The sequence below is a fragment of the Equus przewalskii genome, chromosome 6 (genome assembly GCF_037783145.1).
Source record: "Equus przewalskii isolate Varuska chromosome 6, EquPr2, whole genome shotgun sequence".
Lineage (NCBI taxonomy): Eukaryota > Metazoa > Chordata > Mammalia > Perissodactyla > Equidae > Equus > Equus przewalskii.
The window spans coordinates 72,264,747-72,289,328 of record NC_091836.1 but is presented as its reverse complement, the minus strand read 5'-3'; the positions used below and the strand labels follow the sequence as shown (position 1 = coordinate 72,289,328).

The following is a 24,582-nucleotide window of genomic DNA, read 5'->3' as shown; positions in this document are numbered from 1 at the left end:
CTCATATAAGTACATTAAAGACATTAAAATTTTCTCACATTACCTAATAAAACATTATTTCATGTTCTAGAATATGAAGTGATATGAAAAATAGGATACAAATTTCACTTCAAGCTTGTCAAAATTACAAAGAAATCCTTACAAGAATGTGTTTTTTAAATAATCTATATATTCAATAGTCAATGTCTTTGTGCTGATTTAAAATGGGATTAATATTGTCTAATTATCATTAAAATAGAAACAGGAATATTTAGTGTAGTAACACTGACATTTTATTTATTGATTTACTTTAATTAATTTATTTAATACATGTTCACACTCAATCTAGGGATAGAGTTGAGGAGAGGGTGGCATTGGCGGGCATGGAGAGACATGATAACTTGACCTATGTGTATGCAATGGATGGGGTGTTGTTGAAAGTACATCTTTAAATCTGGGTTCCCTGGGGTAGTAGCTTACCCTAGAGTCTCCAGAAAAATGCATAAAAATCTCTGCTCCCAGGTGCCCAATGATCCGAGTCCTCCTTGATTCATCACACACTAGGCCATGAAGACTGCATTTGAACAGGTAAGTTATTTACTGATGTGGGGTAAACTTCTATGGGAGGAAAAAAAGAGAGTATTCCATCAAGACTAGAGGGTTATGGGGTGTAACGTAGGTGTTTGAGAATATTCGGACATTTGTCTGACATTAAGTAAGCAGAGTGAAGGAGACCAGAGTCACAAATGGGGGGTATCCTAGTAGAATGAAAGTGGTGTTTGGGAGGGGATAATGAGAGGCTCTGGAAGCCTTCTCAGACTGGTGTGCCAAGAACCCCTGAGCCCCTCCCAAGAAAGGACTGCTTAGGCCCCAGGTCCTGCCTACTGACAATATTCTACTGCTGTTTTTTTACTTTCATCTAATATTTCTGTGTGCTAGATTCTGGACATGCACAGATCAAAAACAAGTTTCAGAACTCAAGGAGGTCACAATAAATGAAATAAGAATTGTAATGATTAAACTCCTTGTAAAAGTAGAGGAAAGGGGTGACTTTTGGGGAGATGGGTCTCTCCAGCACATTCCTGTCATGGTGAACAGTAGAAGATGGTGGGTGTCCTCTGAATAGGACCAGTTCCCTGAACAGCACAAAGCAGAGGGATGGAGGTGACTTCTCTGGATGCTAAAGATACCTGAATCTCATCAACCTTCATGAGGAAACCTTCAGAAGGCACTTGAGAAGCTTTTTTCAGATGACTCTTAGTTGGACAAGCAGCCATGCTAGTTTAGGCAATTTCTCCCATAGATCAACCCCCAATCTCCAAGCTTCCTAGTCTTGCCTATCTGCTTCCCAAAAGAAAATTCTCCTTTGTTACCCATAAAGCATTCAACATCTACCCACATCTGGAAGCTAGTTCTCTTCCAGATCCTCTTTTTATTTACTTTAGAATTATTTTGCTTTATCTTCATCTCCTTTCCCTGCTATTTCTTTTCAGGAATGTGGTGCATATAGTTGGCCTTCAGCTGCCTATGCCATTTTCATTTCTGTTTAATTTCTTCCACCTCCTCCAGGAGGATGGCTTTCCTCAGGCGAACATGTATTCTCACAGTATTCGCGTGGTCATAGACTGACCTAGTGGTAATTGATGTCAACAGCAGGCCTGATTCTCACTCTTGAGCAACTAGTCCCCATCCAATATCCTTCATCCCAACATCAGCCTCTCCTGGCTCTCCCGAATATGATTTTATGGTCAACACAAGTTTCTGCCTTTTCTCAGAGGGACAAATAAGAATAGATGGATTTCCTCCTCCAGATATTGAAGATGAGAAAAAAGCAAAATCGAACGTGTAGGGGTGGAAACTAAAGATTAGTTGCTCTCTATGCACTAGGCCCTGAGTCAGACACTGACTAAATACATGCAGAGAGGCTGGCAGTTGTTTATGTGTGCTTCTTCATCCCTTGGATCCCCAAACTTTTCATGACCTCTGAATTTCTCACTGCCTGAGTTCTGCACCAAGCTCATCTCCCGACAACGGGAATGGGAACATCAAGTTTAACATTAAGTCAAAGAGGGTATGAGAGAGGGTAAGATCTAGAGCAGAATTTCTCAACCTTGGCACTACTGATATTTTGGGCCAGACGTGCTGTTGTAGGGGTCATCCTGTGCATTGTAGACTGTTTAGCAGCATCTCTGGCCTCTACCCACTGGATACCAGCAGCAATCACTCCCCAGTGTGACAACCAAACTGTCTTCAGTTATTGCTAAATGTCCCTCTGAGGAGCAAAGTCACCTCCATTTGAAAACCACTGACCTAAAGTTTGGCCTTGAGAATGAAAAAGCATTTATTTCATATAAAATACTACTTGTGTCTCCATAGGAATAAGAAGCCCTCTGGCTACTTAATCACCTGAGTTTCCTCTAGATTATCTAAATCTGAGTCAATCTGACTTATTTTTCTCCACCAGTTATTTGGGGTGGGTCCCCTTGCCCTTTTTCTTTGTTAGCACCTGAGCCCCTCTTTCTGTAGTACTTTGGAAAGCAGACCCTTTTCTCAATTTCTCAGCCTTCAGCCTCCCTGGGTGCACAATTCTTTTATGACTTTACCAGAATTTTATTACTGGTGGCTAAAGGGTCATAGAAAAGGGAACAAAATATCAAAATTGCTGGAATTTCAATTATAAATTATTTCAAAACTCTTATGGTATTAAGTATACTCTACATACAGAGGTAAAAAGGATAAGGCATGGCTAACTTCTCAAGGACTCTAGCCACCACCTCTTACCTCTAGCCACAAGACTTGTCAATTTTCCTCAGTTCAGAACAATCTCTTGACCTTTGAACCATTTGATAGATCATAAGATGATGCATTCCACAGTTAGGGAAGCACCAAATTCACATTTTAACAATTGTGCCAAGTTCCACAAGCTTCGACTTCCTAGTCTGAAAAAACTGAAAATGATATCGACTTCCCTAGATTGTTACAAGTAATCAGTGAGTGACTGTAAGTCAAGTTTTAACATGAGTGCCTGACATGAAGTAGGTACTTTAAAAAGCCATTTCGTTAATCCTATTTCACTGTGAAAATATTATGTCAACACATCATTTTCTTCAAATAAGGAAAAGGCTCAACTTTCCTTTTAGATGATTTCTCCCTTCCAATCCGTTATCCAGCCATTTCCAGATAAATATTCCTGAAACTCTCCAATTTAAAAACTCATGGTGGTTGACTGTCTCCTCCCAGGATGGCATCCAAGCTTCTTAACTTGTAATCAGAGCCAAAATATTTTTGTTTCTATCTTTTTACCATTGCACAATGTATGCAATCACACAACCACACAGGGCTGCAAACTGTTTAAATGCGTTAAATATTTGTATGACAGCAGTCTATCCTTCATCACATTCTCCACCTGATTCACCTCCCTCCAATGGATCCTACAGCCAAATAGACTGAATTACCTATTCCACTGAGTTCCCGTAGTAGTTTTTTTGTACCACTAATATGTTTACTTAACAAATTATTTTAGTTAGCTATGTAAATATCTATCTTCTCTGTAAGATTGTTACCTCATTGAAAAGACAGACAATATCTTATTCATTTTTTCATCCTGTGTCTTTCCTGGCACACCGACTATGGAAAAGATTCAGGTAGATGCCATAAGCTTTGAGTTCAGTCTGAAATTTTGACAATCTCTGTAAACAGGAATTGAGGTCCCAGGCTATGTGCTCCAAGTATGGCTACCTTAAACCACACCGGTGTTAGCCACACAGTCTTCCACCTGCTGGGCATCCCCGGACTGGAGGACCAGCACATGTGGATTTCCATCCCCTTCTTCATTTCCTATGTCGTCGCCCTGCTTGGGAACAGCCTGCTCATCTTCATTATACTTACAAAGAGCAGCCTCCACGAACCCATGTACCTCTTCCTTTGCATGCTGGCTGGAGCAGACATTGTCCTCTCCACGTGCACGGTACCTCAGGCCTTGGCCATCTTCTGGTTCCATGCTGGGGAGATCTCCCTGAATTGCTGCATCATTCAACTCTTCTTCATCCATTCCACCTTCATCTCTGAGTCAGGCATCTTGCTGGTGATGGCATTTGACCGCTACATTGCCATATGCTACCCACTAAGATACACCACTATACTTACACATGCACTGATTCGGAAAATTGGAGTGTCAATATTTCTCAGAAGTTATGGTACAATTTTCCCCATAATATTTCTTCTGAAAAGACTGACCTTTTGCAGAAGTAACATTCTTCCACACACTGGTTATGAGCACATTGGCTTGGCAAAATTTTCCTGTGACGACATACGAGTAAACATCTGGTATGGGTTTTTTGTCCTAATGTCAACATTGGTCTTAGATCTTATGCTAATTTTTGTCTCATATATGCTTATTCTCTGTGCTGTCTTCTGCATGCCTTCTCGAGATGCTCGCCACAAAGCTCTCAACACATGTGGCTCCCATGTCTGCATCATCATCCTCTTTTATGGGCCTGGGATCTTCACAACCCTTACTCAGCGGTTTGGACGCCACATTCCACCTCATGTCCACATCTTGTTGGCTAACGTCTGCATTGTGGCTCCACCTATGCTGAATCCCATCATTTATGGAATCAAGACCAAACAGATCTGGGACCAGGTGACTCATATCCTGTTTCCAAAAGAGATATGACTTTGGGAATGGAAACCAAACTATTGTTTTCTCAACATTTCTAGTCGTAGATGAGGCAGGCTCTAGTAGCCCTAGTAGGTGAAAGACTGCTGAGATTAGATAAATATCTCAATGAGTGTATGTTTCTAGAGAAAGTCCACAGAGAAGCTTGGGGACATGATTTTTAAAGTCTTTGATCAATAATAAGAGATTGATTTCTTTATGTCCTGGTGAGCTTTCTCATTCAGTCTGAAAAATAAACCAATCTTAGTTTCTAACCCTAGATTTGTATTTGGAAAGAGATGAACTATGTAAAATTGCTGGACTCTTCTTTCCTGGTTTGTTTCATTCCTTGACGTGGTGAAGTAGTTCCCTTTCCTTTCATCTACTTTGGGACATTGGTCTACATATTCTTCTTCTCTCTGTCCTTTCCATCACAAGTTCTTTTCTTCACAGGCTCACTTCTATCTGTATACATTCTGATATTTGTTCTATCTAAAGAAAGGAAGGGAGAAAGGGAAGGAGGGAAAAACCTCTGGCACCCACATTCCGCTATAGCCTTTCCTCTGCCTCTCTCTCTCTTTCTTCTCCTTCTTCTTCTTTCTCTTTTTCTTCCTCTTCCTTGTCCTGCTCCTCTTCCTCATCTTCTCCTTCTCCTTATTATTTCTCTCTCCATCACTTTAAAACACCTTGAAAGCATTTTCTATACACACAAAGTTCAACACGTTTCTCCCTATTTTTCTTGATCTCACTCCAGTCAGCATTTTTCCTATGCCGCTGCACTTCACATCACAGTGACCCCCACACTGCTGAGTCCAATGGTCAGCACGCAGTCTACATCTTACAAGACACATCAAGCAACATTTGATGCAGTCAAGCATTCCTTCATTCTTGAGATTCTTCACTCATCCCATCTTAGACAGCATATTAGAAATCAAATCTGTAAAAAGTTACCCACTTTGTTCAACATAAAGATATTCACTGCTACTATTTTATGGAAGACTGCTATATATTTTCTACTGTGTATGTGTGTGCAAGTAAATAAATTTTTTAAATTGAACCATATTCTTCTTACTCTTCTAGAACGCACCTTTCTCACTTATCAAAGTAATATGGACATATTCCCATGCTAAAAATATATACCTTTTCAGGCATTTTTAACACCTCTCCACTATGTTCATACAAAGATGTGCCATATATAATTTAACCAGCATGCTCTTTTAAAAAAAGCATTTCTCACATGTCCTTGTAATTATTTATTTACTGTTCATTTTCCAATTGAGAGGAGGCTCAGCAACCTACATTTTACTTCCCTGGTGCTCATTATATCGTCTGACAGAGTAGGCTCTTACTAAATCAAGATGTTTAAAATACCTTGCTTTGTAAATTGTAAAACTATGAAATTATCACTTTAAAATAATTGGAGATAATGAAATACATAAAGAAGTTACATTTAGGGGGTTGGTGTCAAGATAATGGCATAGGCAGACTCTAAACTCACCTCTTCCCATGAACACAACCAAGTTACAACTGTTCTTGGAACAGTTACCCCCGAGAGAGAACTGAAATCTGGATAAAAGGAACCCCTGCAACAAGGGACAATCCTGACTGAGGCGGAAGAGGCATAAATTCCTTTCTGGAGAGAAAAAAGCCACCTTCAGTGCCACCGCAGTTCACAGCTGGCCAGGAGCAATCCTAAGGTACACAGCCTTCCCTGCAGGAGTGAGTGACCTGAGCAGGGGAATGTTACCATTATATGCATCCTTCACACTCAGCACAACTGAGACAAGTATCATACTATCTGACTTTGCTGGCTATTAACTACAACAGGGAATACCCCTAGAAAACCCATCAGACATAAGTGGAAAAAGCCAGCTTTTAAAGGACCCACACACAAATTCACCCATTTTGGAAAGCAATGTAAAATCACCAGAAAAAAAAGGTGCACAGTCCTTTGTTGAAAAGAGATTCACCTGATAGGCTCTGGGTGCATCTTGGTGAGAGGTGAGATCTCTCCAGGGACTGAGAGATTACTGGCAGCCACTAGGTCACACTTATGACCTAGTAAAGGTGTGCTGACACAGAAGCTGGCAGATGTCATTGGAGTTCTTCCCCTGGCCTGTTAGCCCAGAGTCTGGCCCACCCACTAGAGCACCAATTTAATCCAGTTCAGCTAGGGCAATGAGCCCACCATAGAGACTGGCCACACCATGGCTAGCCCTCAGGCAACTTTTAGCCTGCATAGACTGGGTGCCTGGATCCTCTGCAGGCAGGCAAGTGGGTCCACCTCTGTGGGGCAGGGCATGCTTGAGGAAAAGGTGTAGTGTGTGGGGCATTGGTGGAGTCTGTGGGGGACTCTGCAATGGGGTGACTGGGTATGCTCCAGGGAGTCAGAATGTGTGCATGAGTCAGGACTGTGTTGATGGTGTGTGTGGACCTGTGGGCCATGGGGCTTATCAGTGGCAGAAGACTGTGCTTCACAAACAGCCACACAGGGGATCAGCCCTGCCTTCCAAAGCCTGAAACAATTGGGTGCTCCCATGCCTGGGGCCAGCCCCACTCAGTTGCAATCCTGAGAGAGCTGACAACAGCCTTACAGGCCAAGGCCTATAGCAATTGTAATCCTCTGAGCCTAGCAACCATCCATGCTGGGGGTCTACTCACTTAACAGAAAAACTGCACCAGGAATGTGCTATTAGACCTTGCAGCCAACTGTACTAGGGCTCCCCAAACCCAATACAATGACTGAAGGGTCCATAGCAGCCACAGGCAGCTGAGCATTACAACCAGCCAGCCAGGGGGACAGCCTAGACTCCCTGGGCACCTGCAGCAAGAGCAACTCTGCCACAACAGAAGGACACATGTACACTGATCTTGGAAGAAGAATGGATGAACACAGTGAGAACGACAAAAAAGAATTGGAAGATACAAAAAAATAACAAATCAGAAATGAAGAATATAATACTGGAAATGAACAATTCAACAGCAGAGTAGATGATATGGAAGAACAGAGCAGTGAGCCATATGAAAGGCTAGAGGAAATTACCCAAGCTGAACAGATAAAAGAAAAAAAGAATTTAAAAGAATGAGAACAGTCTAAGGGAACTCTGGGACAACATCAAGCACACTAACATTCGTATTATATGTGTCCTAGAAGGAGAAGAGAAAGACAAAGGGCAGAGAATCTATTTGAAGAAATAATAGCTGAAAAATTCCCTAACATAAAGAAAGAAACAGACATCCAAGTACAAGAAGCACAGAGAGCACCAAACAAGATAAACCCAAAGAGGTCCACGCTAAGACACATTATTATTAAAATGTCCAAAATTAAAGATAAAGAGAGAATCCTAAAAGCTGCAAGAGAAAAGTAACAAGTGACATACAAAGGAAACCCGATAAGGCTATCAGCTGACTTCTCAGCAAAAACTTTACAGGCTAGAAGTGGGTAGCACAATATGTTTAAAGTGCTGAAAGGAAAACACCAACAGCCAAGAATACTCTACCTGGCAAGGTTATCATTCAGGATGGAAGGCAAGATAAGGAGTTTCCCAGACAAGCAAAACTTAAAAGAGTTTATCACCAACAAACAAGTTCTAAAAGAAATGCTAAAGGGGCTTATTTAAGTGCAAAAGAGAAGATCACAAATAGGAAAAACAGACCTGTAGATCAGTGGAACAGAATATAGAGAGCCCAGGAATAAACCCAATAAAATATGTGGTCAAGGAATTTATGAAAAAGGAGCCAAGAATACAGAAAGGAGAAAGGATAGTCTCTTCAACAAACGGTGTTGGGAAAACTGGACAACCACATTCAAAAGAATGAAACTGGACCACTATCTTATACTGTACACAAAAATCAACTCAAAATGCATTAAAAAGTTGAATGTAAGACCTGAAATCATAAAACTCGTAAAAGAAAACATAGGGGGTATTCCTTGATATCTGTCTTCACAAAGATTTTGTGGATTTGATACCAAAAGCAAAAATAAACAAACAAGATTTCATCAAACTAAAAAGCTTCTGCACTGAAAAGGAAACCATCAACAAAATGAAAAGGCAACCTACAGAATGGGAGAAAATATTTGCAAATCATGTATCTGTTAAGAGGTTAATATCCAAAATATATAAAGAATTCATATAACTCAATGGCAAAAAATTATCAGTGAAAAAATGGGCAGAGGACGGGGCTGGCCCTGTGGCCTAGTGATTAAGCTTTGTGTCCTTCACTTTGGTGGCCATGCTGTGGCATAGGTTCACTTCAGTGAAGGTTCCCGAGCATGACCCCACACCACTTGGCAGCCATGCTGTGGTGGTGACCCACATACAAAATAGAGGAAGACTGGCATTGATGTTAGGTCAGGGTGAATCTTCATCAAGTAAAAAGAGGAAGATTGGCAACAGATGTTACCTCAGAGCAAATCTTCCTGAGCAAAAAAAAAACGGGGGGCGGGGAGGGGACAGAGGAATCAAATAGACATTTTCCAAAGAAGACATACAAATGGCCAACAGGTACACGAAAAGATGCTCAACATCACTAATCATCAGGGAAATATAAATTAAAACCACAAGGAGATATCATCTCTCACTTGTTAAAATGGCTATCATCAAAAAAGACAAGAGATAACAAGCGTTGACAAGGATGTGGAGAACAGGGAAACTTGTGCACTGTTGGTGGGAATGCACAGCCACTACAGAAAACAGTATGGAGTTTCCTCAAAAAATTAAAAATAGAACTACTATGTGATTCAGCAATTCCACTTCTGTGTATATATCCAAAGTAAACAATCACCATCTCAAAGGGATATCTGTACCCTTATGTTCATTACAACATTATGTACAATAGCCAAGACATTGAAATAGCCTAAGTGACCATCGATTGATGAATGGATAAAGAAAATGTGAGATATACATATAATGGAATACTATTCAGCCATAAAAAAGAAAGAAATTGCCATTCAGGACAAGATGAATGGACATTATGAGGATCAATGGACTTGAAGGCATTATACTAAGTGGAATAAGTCAGAGAAAGGCAAATACTGTATGATCGCAATTATGTGTGGAGTCAAAAAAAAACCAAACTCATAGAAATAGAGAAGAGATTGATGATTGCCATAGGCAGGTGGTGGGTAGGGGAAACGGGTGAAGGTGGTCAAAAGGTACAAACTTCCAGTCGTAAGATAAACAAGTTGTAGGATATAATGTGCGGCATGGTGACTATAGTTAACAATACTATATTGCATATTTGAAAGTTGCTAAGAGAATAAATCTTAAAAGTTCTCATCACCAGAAAAAAAAAAGTTGTAATTGTGAGGTGGTGAATATTAAGTGAACTTACTGTGGTAATATCTCACAATAAATACATATAAAAAATCATTATGTTGTACATCTTAAACTAACTCAATATTATATGTCAATTATATCTCAACAAAACTGGAAAAAAAATTCAGTCAGCTTGCTGTAAATTTCTTAATGTTTATAATTGTGAGCACTTTTCATGGTAAATTAGTAAATCTGAATGGGAAATGAAATTTTATTCATTTTGGATTTTTTTCATTAAAAAAATCTTCAACATTGGACTTTTATCATATGAGTTAACCCTTTGTTCCTCTTCACTCAACTTTTTTTAATACTATGCCTTTAATATTAATAAAAATCTTTGTAAGTATACATTTTTTAAAAGATAGGAATACACCATTTTTCAAGCATCATAATAATAGGTGATTCAGGCAAGAATAAAGAATGAATGTCAAAACCTCTGGGTTAAAATCCATTGTAGAACAGTGTATTTCAACAGTCTCAAAAAGAAAGTTATCCTAATGTGGAGAAATATAGCAGAACTACCGTAATAGATCAAGTTGATATCACTATAAAGGGACAAAAACTGATAGCAGATGCCTCCTGATGCGACGCACTGAGGATGACACAATAGCAATTATGTTGTCTTCCAGGCAAAATTTCATAGCTGCAATCAGTCATGAAATTGAGAGAAATTACCCCCATAAAGGGGCCTATACTACATGAGAATGACAGTGTCATGAAAGACAACGAAAGCCCGAGGAATTGTTCCACTTTAAAGAAGAATAAAGGGACATGACAAAAGATACAAGACAACTAAATGCCACCTGTAATGTTGGATTGGATTAAACATTGGAAAAAAATTGTTGCTATAAGTGATTAAACTGTGACAATCATAATTATGAATATGGACGGAATATTAGATAATAGTATTGCATCAATGTTAAATGTCCTGAATTGTATACTTGAACTATGGTTATGCGAGAGGTTCTACTTGTTTCTTACTCAATACACGCTGAATATTTGAAGTTGATGGGGTTCAGGGCAGGCCTCCCCAAGATGTGCCACTCTGGTATGTGGATTATTTCAAGCTGAAGACAATAAAGTCTCAGAAGACTCGAGAAGAACATTTGGCCTTCCTCTAAATTGCCCAAAAGAATTTACGAGAGAATGCCTGATCCAGAAAGGAGCTAATAGAATGAGGTAACTATAGTATAATATTAAATATGTGTGATAAGAAAGGCACCAACGAACCTATTTTATCAAAATTCTGTCTCTGGGGCCACATTCTCTATAGGCGGCCCAGCAAACGTTATCTAACAAACATTTGCTTTTCCATCTCCATGTGAATTGCCTTCCACCCCTTTGAAGTCCCAAACCACTACCCCCAATTTCCTCCCTTGTCTTTAGTTTAAGGTGGCAACTTTGGCCATTGTGGCAAGTTGCTCAGTTTTCCTGAGTTTCTCCCATGCATACATGTTATTAAACTTTGTTTTATTTTCTCCCGCTAACCTGCCATTTTAATTATTTGACCAGCCATAAGAACCAAAGGGAAAGGGGTGGGGGTAATTCTCCCTGTTCCCCTACAAAGTGAAGGGTCATGATATCTTCAATTTATTTCAAATGGCACACAAAGAGAAAATTTTAATAATAATAACATATAACAAGGATAATGAGAGAGAAAGAGAGTGATAAAGCAAATTTAGCTAAGTGATAATAATGGGAAATTTGATGAAGGCTATATGGCTATATTCTTACAACTTTTTGGTACATTCTAAATTTTTTTTAAGTAAATATTAGTAAAAAGTTTTACCAAGCTCCTCTCTAGGTGAAAGTAGAATTCTTCTGTGTCAGCTCCTTACATCATTTAGACTAGAATTCTGTGATTTTACCATCATACACAGACAAAAAGATATTTCTTAGACAGAAAACTTTTTCTCTTTTACAAATATTTATATATATACCTACTTGGACTAATTAAATAAAAATGAAAAGATATTAAAATAACATAAAACAGAGGAGATAAGTTTATCAACAAGAGGAACTTCACTGAATAAGATGACAGACCATGAAATGTAGACTATTTGGTAGCCAAGGAAAAGGAGGGAACAGAACATTTTTCATAGCCGACGTTGATTCACGTAAAGAATGCAACTAGATTTTTCAAAAGATATTCAAGTAGTCTCACATAAATATTTAAAACATTATTACAAATTCCAAAGTTCGAATGACTTGACAAATACAACATAAATTTAATTCTGTCTAAATTATGAAGGAAAACTTTGTTATAATGTGTTTTAAAAATAATTAATATGTTGATTTTCAAATTGTGCTGATTGAAAAAAGGATTAATATTTACCCAATTGGCATTTAAATGGAAACAGGAATCTTTGGTTTAGTAACACTAACAATTTATTTATTAGAAAGTAGTACACGAGCACGTCTAATCAAGGATGTATAGAGTAAACATTGACAGGATTGAAGAGCCATGATGACTTGGCCCACACATGTGGGATAAAGGAGAGCTTGTTGAAAAGATAGCTCTAAATCTGGGCTAACTGGGGCAACAGCTGCTCCTGAGGCATTCAGGCAAATATGTAAAATCTCCGTTCCTCTGGCGCCAATCACTCTGACAGCCCAATTGTGACTCATCACATTCTAGCCCACAGAACTCCATTTAAAACAGGTAAGGGAATTTTTTTTATTGCCGTGTGGTGAAGTTTCAGACAAGAAGGCTAAAGAGGTTCTGGGACCCAATTTCCAATGTGTATTTAGGGGGTGACAGGGGAGTCCCCACAACAACAAAGCAATTCTTAGGTGTCCTGCAATTCAACTCAATTCTGATACTATCTACCCAGACATGGTATCAGATTCTGGAAGTTAAAGGTTCAGTCCTATAAGATTCCCCCTTTCTCTGCCCCCACAACCTCCTCCTTGGACTTCAGAGGCCAGTTCACAAGCCCAGGTTGTTATCTACAGTTCTGACCGACTGGCTATAAATCCGAGGTTCCCAAGATCCCCTCCTCAGGTTCAATTGATTTGCTAGAATGACTCACAGAACTCAGAGAAACATTTTGCTTACTAAATTATCAGTTGATTATAAAAGGATATAACTCAGGAATAGCCAGATGGAAGAGATGCACAGGGCAAGGCATGGAGAAATGACACGGAGCCTCCATGTCCTCTCCAGGGACACCACTCTCCCCAAATCTCCACGTGTTCACCAACCCCAAAACTCTCCAAACCCTGTTCTTTTTGGGTTTTTATGGAGACTTCATCACGTAGGCATGATTGATTAAATCGTTGGCATTGTCGATTAATTCAACCTCCAGGCCCTTTCCCCTTCCTGGAGGTCAGGAGGTGGGACTGAAAGTTCCAAGCCTCTAATCACCTACGTGGTTCTCCTGGAAACCAGCCCCATCCTTAGGCGGGGTCCAAAAGTCACCTCACTGACATACCAAAAGACACCTTTGTTACTCTCATCACTTAGGAAATTCGAAGTGTTTTAGGAGCTCTGTGCCAGAAATGAGGATGAAGACCAAAGATACATTTCTTACTATAAATCACAATATCACAAAGGTTGTATCCAGACTAGCTGTTATGGAACTTAAAATAGATGGTTGAAAATATTAGGACTGTTATCTAGAGTCAAGAAAACAAAGTTGGAGACCCAAAAGCAGTTGAGTGCTGGAGCCACTTGCACCTGCTCGCCTGTGCCCATTCCTTGCAAACTCCACAGTGTGGGACATCATGTCAGTTCCTTGAGATAGACCATGGTTGGAGTATATACACTGCAGAAGTTGGGAAACATTGCAAATCACAATTTGTTGTATGTGTGTATGTACTTAACGTATGTGCATTTGAGCTGGGTTACCAGCACACCACTGAACCACAATCATAAATATGGGCTACCCCAGTAGAATAGAAGCTGCTGTCTGGGAGAGGACAAGGGGAAGACTCTGGGCATGAGGACCCTTTTCCATTCTCAGTGTGCCAAGGATCCCTAAGCCCTGCCAGAGAAGGTTCTCCATTGGTCCCAGATCATGACTACTGTAAATATCCAAGGTACTGAAGAGGTTTATTCATGGCTACCCTGTGCTGATCCTTCAGCACACCCAGCCAATATTTGTCATTTGGTTCTTTTGTTAAACATTTTGAGCCATTACACTGTGCCTTGGTGTGCTGAGATCTGGAACTGCACAAAGGAAAAAAGACAATACTCAGACCTCAGAAAGTTTAAAATCAATAGAGGGAACATGGCCAGGTAATCAAATATGCTTCTATCCTTGAGATAGGTGTCCTCAATCAGATGGATGATTAGACTCCTTGTGAAATCAGAGGGAAAGAAGAGACTTATGGGGAGAAGATTCTCACAGGTCCATTGCTGACATAGTAGGCAGATGCTGAAAAGTACCCTGAATAGGGGTAATTCTCTCAGGAACACAGCAGGGAAATGTGAGTAAATCCTCCAGGATACTGAAGATATCTGGGTGAAGACTGGGGAAACATTCATAAAGCATTTGAGAAGTTGTTTTAGATTTGATTAAGTAGACAAGCAACTATTCAAGTATTCACGATTTCACCCTTAGACCAGACCCCAAACACTGAGCACCCTCATCTGTAAGCTAGTCCTCTCCAGGCTCCTTTTTCAGTCACTTAACCTTTATGTTGCTTTATTTTCATCACCTTTTCCTCTTATAACTTTGTCAGCTATGGCACACACACCTAACCAGTATCCCCCAATGGCATTTTCACATCTACTTTGATTTCTTCCATCTCCTTCAGGAGGATGGCTCTCCCTGGAGCACTATATATTCTCATAGTGGTTGTGTGGCCATAGACCAACCTGGTGGTAGCTGCTGTCCACAGCAGGCACATCTTCACAAGCTCTACTGGGCTCCCATGGTTTTATTTTTAGGACAATTTTAGCCATTGCTTAGAGGATAATATAGAATGAAAATAGGAGCAGATTTTCCTACTCTGAAAATTAGATCTAGAGGTGAGGAGAACCAAACCTGGAAGAGCAGAGAACAAATGATTATGTGGCTTACTATGTGCTAGATCTTCAGGCGTGCCCTGAAAAAACGCAGGGATCTTGAAAGTTGTTAATCTGTATCTTCATCATTTCAGGGATCCTTGAACTTCTCACGACCTGAGTTTTGCACCAAGCTTCTCTCCTGAGAATGGAAATGGGGATCAAGTTCAACACATAGTCAGAGAGGGCGTGAAAGAGGTAAGCCCAAGAGTTTGGCCTTGACAGTATAAAATTATTGCACTTACAAATACCAGTAGTGGCTGATTCAGGGGAATAATGAGTCCTCTTGCCACTAAACCACCTGTGTTTCTACTAGAATCTGAAACTGTTTAACTTTTTTTTGTCTTCTCCATCAGTTCTTAGAATTTGGGACCACTGGCCCTCCTTCCATGTTACCACCCAGCACCTCTTCTTCGGTAGCATGATGGATGACAGAACTATTTATGAACTTCTCAGCCTTCAGCTGCCTGGATACATGGAGCACGAGCGTTTTAGTTTTTTACCAGAACTTTACCACTGTTGCCTAAAGAGACATTGACAAGGGAATACGTCTAATATTGGTGGGATTTCAAACATAAATAATTTCAAAACCTGTGTTGTATCACCCCTACTCTTCATTCTGTAGCAAAAAGGATAGGACATCACTACCTGCTCAGGAAATGCCTTCGTTCTGCTCCTCCCCTGATCCCCTACCAGTAGTCACAGGACCTTCTCAATTTCATTCAGTTCAGAAAGGTCTTTTGCCCCTTAATCCATTCACAGAAGAAGAAATTATGTGTAGTAACTTTTTAAAAATCTTCAAATCCCAGCTATATTCCTTAAAGCTGTGACAAAGTGCTTGAGCCTCAAAATCCTATTTTGGAAAATTGGTGATGACAATGTCTACTTCCCAGTGTTCTTAGAAGCCATTAGGGCTGCCATAGGCAGCATTTTTACATCGGTGCCTATCATTGAACTAAAAACGATTGCTTTACTGATCCTATCTATTTCCCTGAGATAGTAATCCTTTGACACATCAGTTTGTATTACTGGAATAAACACTTCAGTGTCCTGGTATTCCAGTCTTTACTGCCTTCCTCCCTTCCAATCCATTCTCCACTAGCTGCCAGCTTAATATATCCAAATGTTTGCCAGTTTCTTAAATCATCATGGCTGACTGTTTACTCACAGATTAAGTCCAGGATCCCTAATTTGTATTCTAAGCAAATCTGCTTTGGCTTCCATCTTTTCTCCAGTTGCTCAGACTTACAATGCCACAACCACACAGAGCTGAAAGTGGTTTTAAACACACCTGGTATTTGCATGTCAAACATTTCTCCTTGAATTCCCGAAGTACCTCATTCCATTCTCTACTTGGTATTCCTGCCAATTACTGACATTCTAAACATCTTCAAAGGTAAATTTGGGTTTTTTTAAAGATTGGCACCTGAGCTAACAACTGTTGCCAATCTTCCTTTTTTTTCTGATTTTTCTCCCCAAATCTCCACACCTCCCCCCCCAGTATATAGTTGTATATTTTAGTAGTGGGTCCTTCTGGTTGTGGCATGTGGGATGCCGCTTCAGCATGGCTTGATGAGCGGTGCCATGTCCATGCCCAGGATCCGGACCAGCAAAACCCTGGGCCGCCAAAGCAGAGCACGAGAACTTAACCACTCAGCCCTGGGGCCGGCCCCTCAAAGGTAAGTTTAAAAATAACTCATTCTTAAAACCAACACAAATACAGAGTGAATTACTCCTTCCATTGTGTTCCTGAATTAGTTTAATATTGTACCACAAAGATGTTAATCATTAACTTAATCATTTAATTTTCCGTACTTGTTTAAGATTCTACTTTGTTTATGAGCTTCAGACTTCATTCAGGAAACAAATCATATCTTATTTATCTTTATATGCATCATATTCCTGACATCCTCTGAATGGAAAGGTGATGGTAGAATGGAATGGAATGGTAGGTACCAAAAGCCCCTGGTAATATCAAAGAAATCTGTGAGTGTAATCTGAATTTTCCTCTGTCTCTGTGAATAGGCGGTGAGGTCCTGAAAGATCTCCCCATTATGACTACCCTAAACTAGACTGGTGTTAGCCACACTGTCTTCTACTTGCTGGGCATCCTGGCCTTGAGGACCAGCACTTGAGGATTTCCATCCACTTCTTCATTTCTTATGTCATCGCCCTCCTTAGAAACAGCCTGCTCATCTTTATTATCCTCACGAAGTGCAGTCTCCATGAACCATGTACCTCTTCCCCTGCATTCTGCCCAGAGCAGACATTGTCCTCTCCACGTACACAGTACTTCAGGCCTTGGCCATCTTCTGGTTCCATGCTGGGGAGATCTACCTGGATCACTGCATTGCTCAGGTAGTCTTCCTCTCTTCCACCTTCATATCTGAGTCAGGGATCTCGCCAGTGATGGCGTTTGACTACTACATTGTTATATGCTACCCACTGATATACAACGCTATTCTTACACAGACTCTGATTGGGGAAATTGGTGTGATAATCTTTCTGAAAATTGTTGTACAGTTTTTCCTGTTATATTTCTTCTGAAAAGACTGACTTTCTGCAAAAGTAACATCCTCCCAAACACTTCTTGTCATCATATTGTCTTGGCCAAAATTCCCTATAATGATATCTGAGTAAACATCTGGTATGGGTTTTTCGTCCTAATGTCAAACTTGATCTTACATACTGCGCTAATTTTTGTTTCATATGTACTTATTCTCCATGCTCTATTCCACATCTCGTATCAAGATGCCCGCCACAAAGCTCTTAACACATGTGACTCCCATGTCTGTGTCATCATCCTCTTTTACGGGCCCGGGATCTTCTCAGTTCTTACTCAGTGGTTTAGACAACAAATTGCACTCCACATCTATGTTCTGCCGGCCAGCATCTATATTTCCATTCCACCTATGTTAAATCCTGTCATTACAGAATCAAGATCAAGCAGATTCAGGACCTGGCAGTTCATTTGTTGTTTCTAAAGCAGAAATGACGGTAATAATGGAAACTAACCTTGTACTTTTCTCAGTAATTCTTGCCATGCTTGAGGTTAGCTTCTGTCTCATGATGTGGAAGGGTAGAGTGGAGATACTGGTCAAATGATCCCATGTCTTGCTGTCTTAGAGCAATTGTATCAGGAATGTGTTGGTGAGCATTTCTTCCAAATCCTTTAATAAGTGATTAGATATCAGAATCTTCAGGTTCTCCGTTAGCTTCCTCATTCATAGAATTCAGAATTAGATTAGTTCACCTCTCTTCTCACAGACTGGAGGTTAGACTGCAATGAACTGGAGACAGTGGTCTTTCTTGGATAATTGCTGAACTATTCCTTGCTGCGGTATTCTATGCTTTGAATGGATGCACTTGTTTTGTTTCTCTCATTACAGCATTTCTCCAGCCATTCACTCCTATGTTATATCTATCTTCAATTTTTTGCTTCTTAGGCAGGTTATTTAAGATTCATCTATATCTTGTAATTGATACCTTCACCATTAATATAATGAAGCATAAATTGATGTTTACATGTAAATATATTTTTCTTCTCTCTTTTAAATCACAAAACATAGCAAAAGTTTATTAGTGTTTATGTTGATGATATTTTTATCTACATTGTCAATTGTTTGGAGGAAAATATTCAACGTGAGACCAAATACTGTACATGCACGAGTATACTAAGCAAGTATTAAATTAAAAACACGCTGATATACAAAAAATCTTATCTAAACAGCATCTTTAGTTAAATTAATTACAGCACATCTATAATTTGCAACATAAAAGAGCAGCGAGAAATAATAATGTGAGTTTTTGTCTTTGGTGATAGAACTATACTCACAACATATTTGTAAATGAGAGAAGCTCCAGATCAGTCAGTCACATAATATGATGGGATTTTTAAGTAATATATTTATCTAAACATCACATCAATCTATGCTAAAATCATATAAATGTTGAATATATTTGAATCATGATAGGTGATTTGTGTATGTGTGTGTGTGTGTGAGGAAGATTGGCCCTGAGCTAACATTTGTGCCAATCTTCCTCTTTTTGCTTGAGGAAGATGTTGCTGAGCTAACATCTCTGCCAATCATCCTCTGTTTTATGTGGGATGCTGCCACAGTGTGGTTTGACAAGCGGTGCTAGGTCCACACCTGGGATCCGAACCTGCAAACCCCAGGCCACTGAAGCAGAGCACGTGAACTTAACCACTATGCAACCGGGCTGGCCCCTTCATTTTTAAAAGGCTAATTTCATGGGTATACAATTTCAAGTTGGCAGGGTTTTTTCAGCACTTTAAAATTTTCCATCTGGTGCTTTTTTCTTCTATCTTTCATATTAAGATTTGAGTTTTACTGTTGCTCCTTTGAATGTAACGTTTCTTTTAAGATTATCTTTTGTCTTTCTGTTTTTTCAGGACATTTATTATGTATCTCTCTGTGGTTTGTGTGCATCTTCTGGGGATTTTTCTGACCTCCTTGGATATTGCAATTTATACCTTTCATCAATTTTGGAAATTTTTCATCCATTATCTCCTTTAATATTGTTTCTGCCCCTGTTTGTCTCCTCTCTTTTTGGCATTACAATTATTCTTATATATATTTTGAATGTGTCTATCATGTATCGTGTGACTATGGCCCTGATGCTGGAGTGACACTGAGGCACTTTGACCAGAAAATTAAGAAGAATCTCTTTCTATTTTGATACTGTCACTCACTCTGAAATAGTAGGGTGATTTTTGGATGATAATATTGATCTGGAATTAGATAGTGGTAATGGTTGCACAACATTGTGATATATTTAAAACCACTGAATTATATACTCTCAAAGGGTGAATTTTATGATATGTGAATTATATCTCAATATAGCTGTTAAAATAAAATAATAGTATGAAAAAATGTAGTGTGGGTATATGTGGAGGTGTAAAGGTAGAAAGAGGAAGCCCAGTAGGAAGAGATTGAATAATGTAGTTTATAAGAGAAAAATAAGAACTGAGGATGTCTGAGCAATTGGAAGAATAAAATTGTATTTAAATAATGAGAGAAAGGCTGCTGGAAGAAGAGGTTTGGTGGTAAGAAACGGAGTTTTGTTTTGGACATACTACATTTGAGATGCCTATTAGACATACAAGTAGATTCGTCGAGCAGAAAATTAGAAGTATAAACCTGTAGAACAAATTAGAGGCTGGGGATATAAATTTGGAAATTCTTAGCACATTGATGCATCTAAAGCCAAGAGAATGGATGAGATTAGAGAGTGATTGCAGATAGAGAAGAACAGGAGTTCAAGGACTAAGCTTTAGGAATTCTAGTATTAAGAAGTCAAGGAGGGGTCGGCCCTGTGGCCGAGTGGTTAAGTTCGCACACCCTGCTTCATCGACCCAGGGTTTTGCCAGTTCGGATCCTGGGCACGGACATGGCACAGCTCATCAGACCACACTGAGGCAGTGTCCCACATAGCACAACCAGGGGCACTCACAACTAGAATATACAACTATGGACTGGAGAGTTTAGGGGAGAAGAATTTTTTAAAAAATAAGAAGAAGATTGGCAGCAGTTGTTAGCTCAGGTGCCAATCTTTAAAAAAAAAAGTCAAGGAGATGAGGAAAACCCATCAAAGGAGCAGCCAGGAAAATCACAGAAATACAAGGAGTGTGAGATGAGGAAAGATTTTGAAGGAAGTGAGAATAGTTGAAAGTATCAAAATGCTGCCATTACATTGAGTAAGAGGAGGTCAGATTTTGCCTGTTGATGTAGAAGTGTGGAGATCATTATGACCCTGACAAGTGCAGTTTAGGTGAGATGGTGTGGGTGAAAGTCAAAGTAGAGTGGGGCCAAGAGAAAAAGGAGGAGATTCGAGCCTGCAAGTGGACAAACTATTCTAGGACCTTTCCTTTATCATGAAGAAGAGAAATAAAGTAGTAATTAAGGTGAATATAGATTCAGCAATTATTTTTCAAGTTTATTTTTGTTTTGCTATGTTTTTACATTGGAGAAAAAATGAAGTAAAAAGATGGGAATGATCCAGTAAAGAACAAAAAGGTGAAGATACAGAGGACATAGAGGAGAATGACTGGAGAAATGTCCTAAGTTTGATCAGAGTCAAGTTGTTCAAAGCGTAAAACACCCCAGGAAAGAATAGTTCACCAAAATGCCAGGAAAAATCACTATCAAACATTTATCTCATGGAATTCTCCAGTCCAGTGTCATAAAGGTAAGTGAGACTTAGAGAGGTGGCCTGATCTAATTCTCAATTCTACGGATGAAAAAAATAACAAAGGCCCCAAAGGCACTGATATTTAAGGGAAGATTAGAGACTTTGGAAGAAACATGATGTACCAAAACCTCACTGATGCAATTTCACTAGAAACAGCAACACTTGGAATCATTTGTCTATTATCTCACCTGCTGCCATATACTGGTGCTAAAGTTCATTTCATGCATAGATAGACTTACTAAAAAAGGAATGTCAGCTTCCAACATCAAAGTTATTTCTGCTTTGTAAACAACACCTCAACCACCTGGTCCCGGATCTGTTTGGTCTTGATTCCATAAATGATGGGATTCAGCATAGGTGGAACCAGAATGCAGACATTAGCCAACAAGATATGGATATGAGGTGGAATGTGACGTCCAAACCGCTGAATAAGACTTGTGAAGATCCCAGGCCCATAAAAGAGGATGATGATGCAGACATGAGAGCCACACGTGTTGAGAGCTTTGTGGCGAGCATCTTGGGAAGGTATGTGGAAGACAGCATGGAGAATCAGTACATAGGAAATAAAAATTAACAGGACATCTAAGACCACTGTTGACACTATGACAAAAAGTCCATAGCAGATGTTCACCTGAATGTCATTACAAGCATATTTGGCCAAGCCAATGTGCTCACAAAAGGTGTGTGGAATAATATTATTTTGGCAGAAAGTCAATCTTTTCAAAAGAAATATTATGGGGAAAATTGTACCATAACTTCTCAGAAAGATGGTTATGCTCATTCTCCCAATCAGTGCATGTGTAAGAATAGAGCCATATCTCAGTGGGTAGCATATGGCAATGTAGCGGTCAAATGCCATCACCAGCAAGATCCCTGACTCAGAGATGAAGGTGGAAGAGTAGAAAAATACCTGAGTGATGCAGCAATCCAGGGAGATCTCCCCAGCATGGAACCAGAAGATGGCCAAGGCCTGAGGTACTGTGCACGCAGAGAGGACAATGTCTGCTCCAGCCAGCATGCAGAGGAAGAGGTACATGGGTTCATGGAGGCTGCGCTTTGTGAGAATAATGAAGATGAGTAGGCTGTTCCCAAGCAGGGCAATGACATAGGAAATGAAGAAAGGGATGGAAATCCACATGTGCTGGTCCTCAAGTCCAGGGATGCCCAGCAAGCGGAAGACTGTGTGGCTAACACCAGTGTGGTTTGTGGTAGTCATGTCTGGGAGACCACCAGAGATATCACTTCTTAGTCACAGAGACAGAGGAAAACAGATTTTTATATAATATTCTTTGTGAAGACACCACGAGATTTTGGCATAATCCACCCTCTCCGTCTTCTTTGAACATGCAGATAATAAGACACACACAATGATGAGTAAGATATGTTCTCTACCTCAATGAGTGACACTCAAGTTATAAGATACATACATATGTTTCCAATTAATCAAAGAAAAGATATTGTAGTATGTTCTTCTCCTACAAACAGATGGTTATGAATGCGGAGAGGAAATGATCATGTGTGTCTGGGAGGACAGTACCATATGGTACTTGACTTGAGCTGAATAGTTTATCAAAAGGTCAAGAATTAAAATGGGGAATCAACATAAGAAATGTCTGCTTTCTTGAAACTTTTTCAGCCCAGGGTGGCTAATGCATAAGAAATAGTGGAGAGGGCAGAGGAAGGGTGGTACAAGCAGATTCTTCCTGATTGTGAAGGGCCTTGATCACAACTTTACACTTAGACTCCATCCTTTTCCCAGGGGCCAGCCATCTGGTGTCTAGAAGCCAGTAGTTCAGAACAATGATTCTACTCTAGAAAAATTACCTGTGGAGGTTTATTGGAATAGTAGTTAACTGAAGAAACAGGATTCTAAAGAGCCAGTGGTATTCCAGGAATAGAATGGATCTGAACATAATACAGTCACAGAGGAATTAATCTAATATTTATTCCACATCTCCTTTATGCCAGAGACTGTAGTAAATACTTTGTATGTAGCGCTTTATAATTTTTGCATTTAGATGTTGAAAGTCCACTCCAGGAACAGAATATTTTTCCCATTTCATACTAAAGAAAAGTGAGACTCAGTGAATGTGAATCATTTGCCAAGTGGCACAAACTATTAAGAGAGAGAAATGAGATTTCAATTTCTGAATTTATCACATACAGTTTGCTCACTTGTGAAGAAGTTCAAGAGAGCTTTAAGAGGTAACAACGACAAGGTGTGTGTGCCTGAAGTGAGGCACTCCTTGTGCTCACACCTTAGGGAACTAAGTTTAAAAATGACTGAAGTTAGGGGCCAGCTTGGTGGTGTAGTGGTTAAATTCGTGTGCTCCACTTCAGTGGCCCAGGGTTCACAGGTTCAGATCCCAAGCACAGACCTACACACTGCTCATCAAGCCATGCTGTGGCAGTGTCCCACATGCTAAATAGAGGAAGATGGTACAGATGTTAGCTCAGCAACAATCTTCCTCAAGCTAAAAGAGGAAGATTGGCAACAGATGTTAGCTCAGGGACAATCTTCCTCACTGATAAAAAAAAAAAAAGACTAAAATCAGAAAAAGAAAGCCTGGGCGTGTAACAGCATGATACTTAGAAGATTTACTAGTGTACTTTCATTCATTCATTAACTCAGTCATTCAGCAAGTGTATTTTGAGCTTTAGCTATTTTTCAAGCACCATATTACAAACTGAGAATATAGGAAAACAATGGGAATCTTCAGAGTCCTAGGGGCTCACAGCTTGAGAGTGAAGCAAATTTGTAAGCAGGTAGTTTTGAAGAATTGGAGACAAATGTTAATTCTCTCTGATGAAGGGGTATCTCAAAATCCTAGCAGGACATTTGGTCCTGTCCAAAACATCCATGAGCATATTTGGTCTATGCCAAATGGTTTTGCATAGGACCAAACATGACCAGATATCAATAATCTCTTGGCAAGGACCCAATGTCTCCATAGACATTTTGGACAGGACCAAATATGACCAGATATCAAGGACCTTTTGGCATGGACCAAATGTCTTGTGGACATTTTGGACAGAATCAAATGGTCCTGCAGACGTCAAGGATCTTTTGGCATTAATCTAATGTGTCCAGGGACTTGTTGGACAGGACAAAATATGACCAGATATCAAAGACCTTTTGGCATGGACCAAATGTCTGATGGATGTTTTTGACAGGACCAAATGACCCTGCAGATATCAAGGATCTTTTAACGTGGACCCAATGTGTCCATGGATGTTTTGGACAGGAGCAAATACAACCAGATATCAAGGACCTTTGGTGTGGACCAAACGTCTTATGGACTTTTTGGACAGGACCAAACGGTCCTGCAGATATCAAGGACCTTTCAGCATGGACCCAGTGACTACACAGACATTTTGGACAAGACCAAATATGACCAGATATC

The 24,582-nt window shown here is 39.8% G+C and overlaps 2 protein-coding genes, 1 long non-coding RNA gene and 1 pseudogene across 3 annotated transcripts; 3 read left to right on the top strand and 1 right to left on the bottom strand.

Moving 5' to 3' along the window:
* The first annotated feature begins 3,709 nt into the window (after positions 1-3,709).
* On the top strand, positions 3,710-4,654 carry LOC103553720 (olfactory receptor 52B4-like). The gene has a single exon (XM_008524417.2). It carries the CDS (start codon positions 3,710-3,712, stop codon positions 4,652-4,654), a length of 945 nt encoding a protein of 314 aa, XP_008522639.2.
* Positions 4,655-12,514: 7,860 nt separating this feature from the next.
* Positions 12,515-15,553, top strand: LOC139084305 (uncharacterized). Its single transcript, XR_011541674.1, has 3 exons — positions 12,515-12,616; positions 15,061-15,163; positions 15,322-15,553. It is a non-coding gene; the product is annotated as an uncharacterized lncRNA (long non-coding RNA).
* Positions 15,554-17,019: 1,466 nt separating this feature from the next.
* LOC103553090 (olfactory receptor 52B4-like) lies at positions 17,020-17,960 on the top strand (annotated as a pseudogene).
* Positions 17,961-21,449: 3,489 nt separating this feature from the next.
* Positions 21,450-22,394, bottom strand: LOC103553081 (olfactory receptor 52B4-like). Its single transcript, XM_008523497.2, has one exon. The coding sequence runs from the start codon at positions 22,392-22,394 to the stop codon at positions 21,450-21,452; it is 945 nt and encodes a 314-aa protein (XP_008521719.2).
* Between the last annotated feature and the right edge of the window lie 2,188 nt (positions 22,395-24,582).

Bases quoted from the DNA above. Each gene is read 5' to 3' on its own strand.
- LOC103553720 (XM_008524417.2), top strand. From the start codon at position 3,710: ATGGCTACCTTAAACCACACCGGTGTTAGCCACACAGTCTTCCACCTG.
- LOC103553081 (XM_008523497.2), bottom strand. From the start codon at position 22,394: ATGACTACCACAAACCACACTGGTGTTAGCCACACAGTCTTCCGCTTG.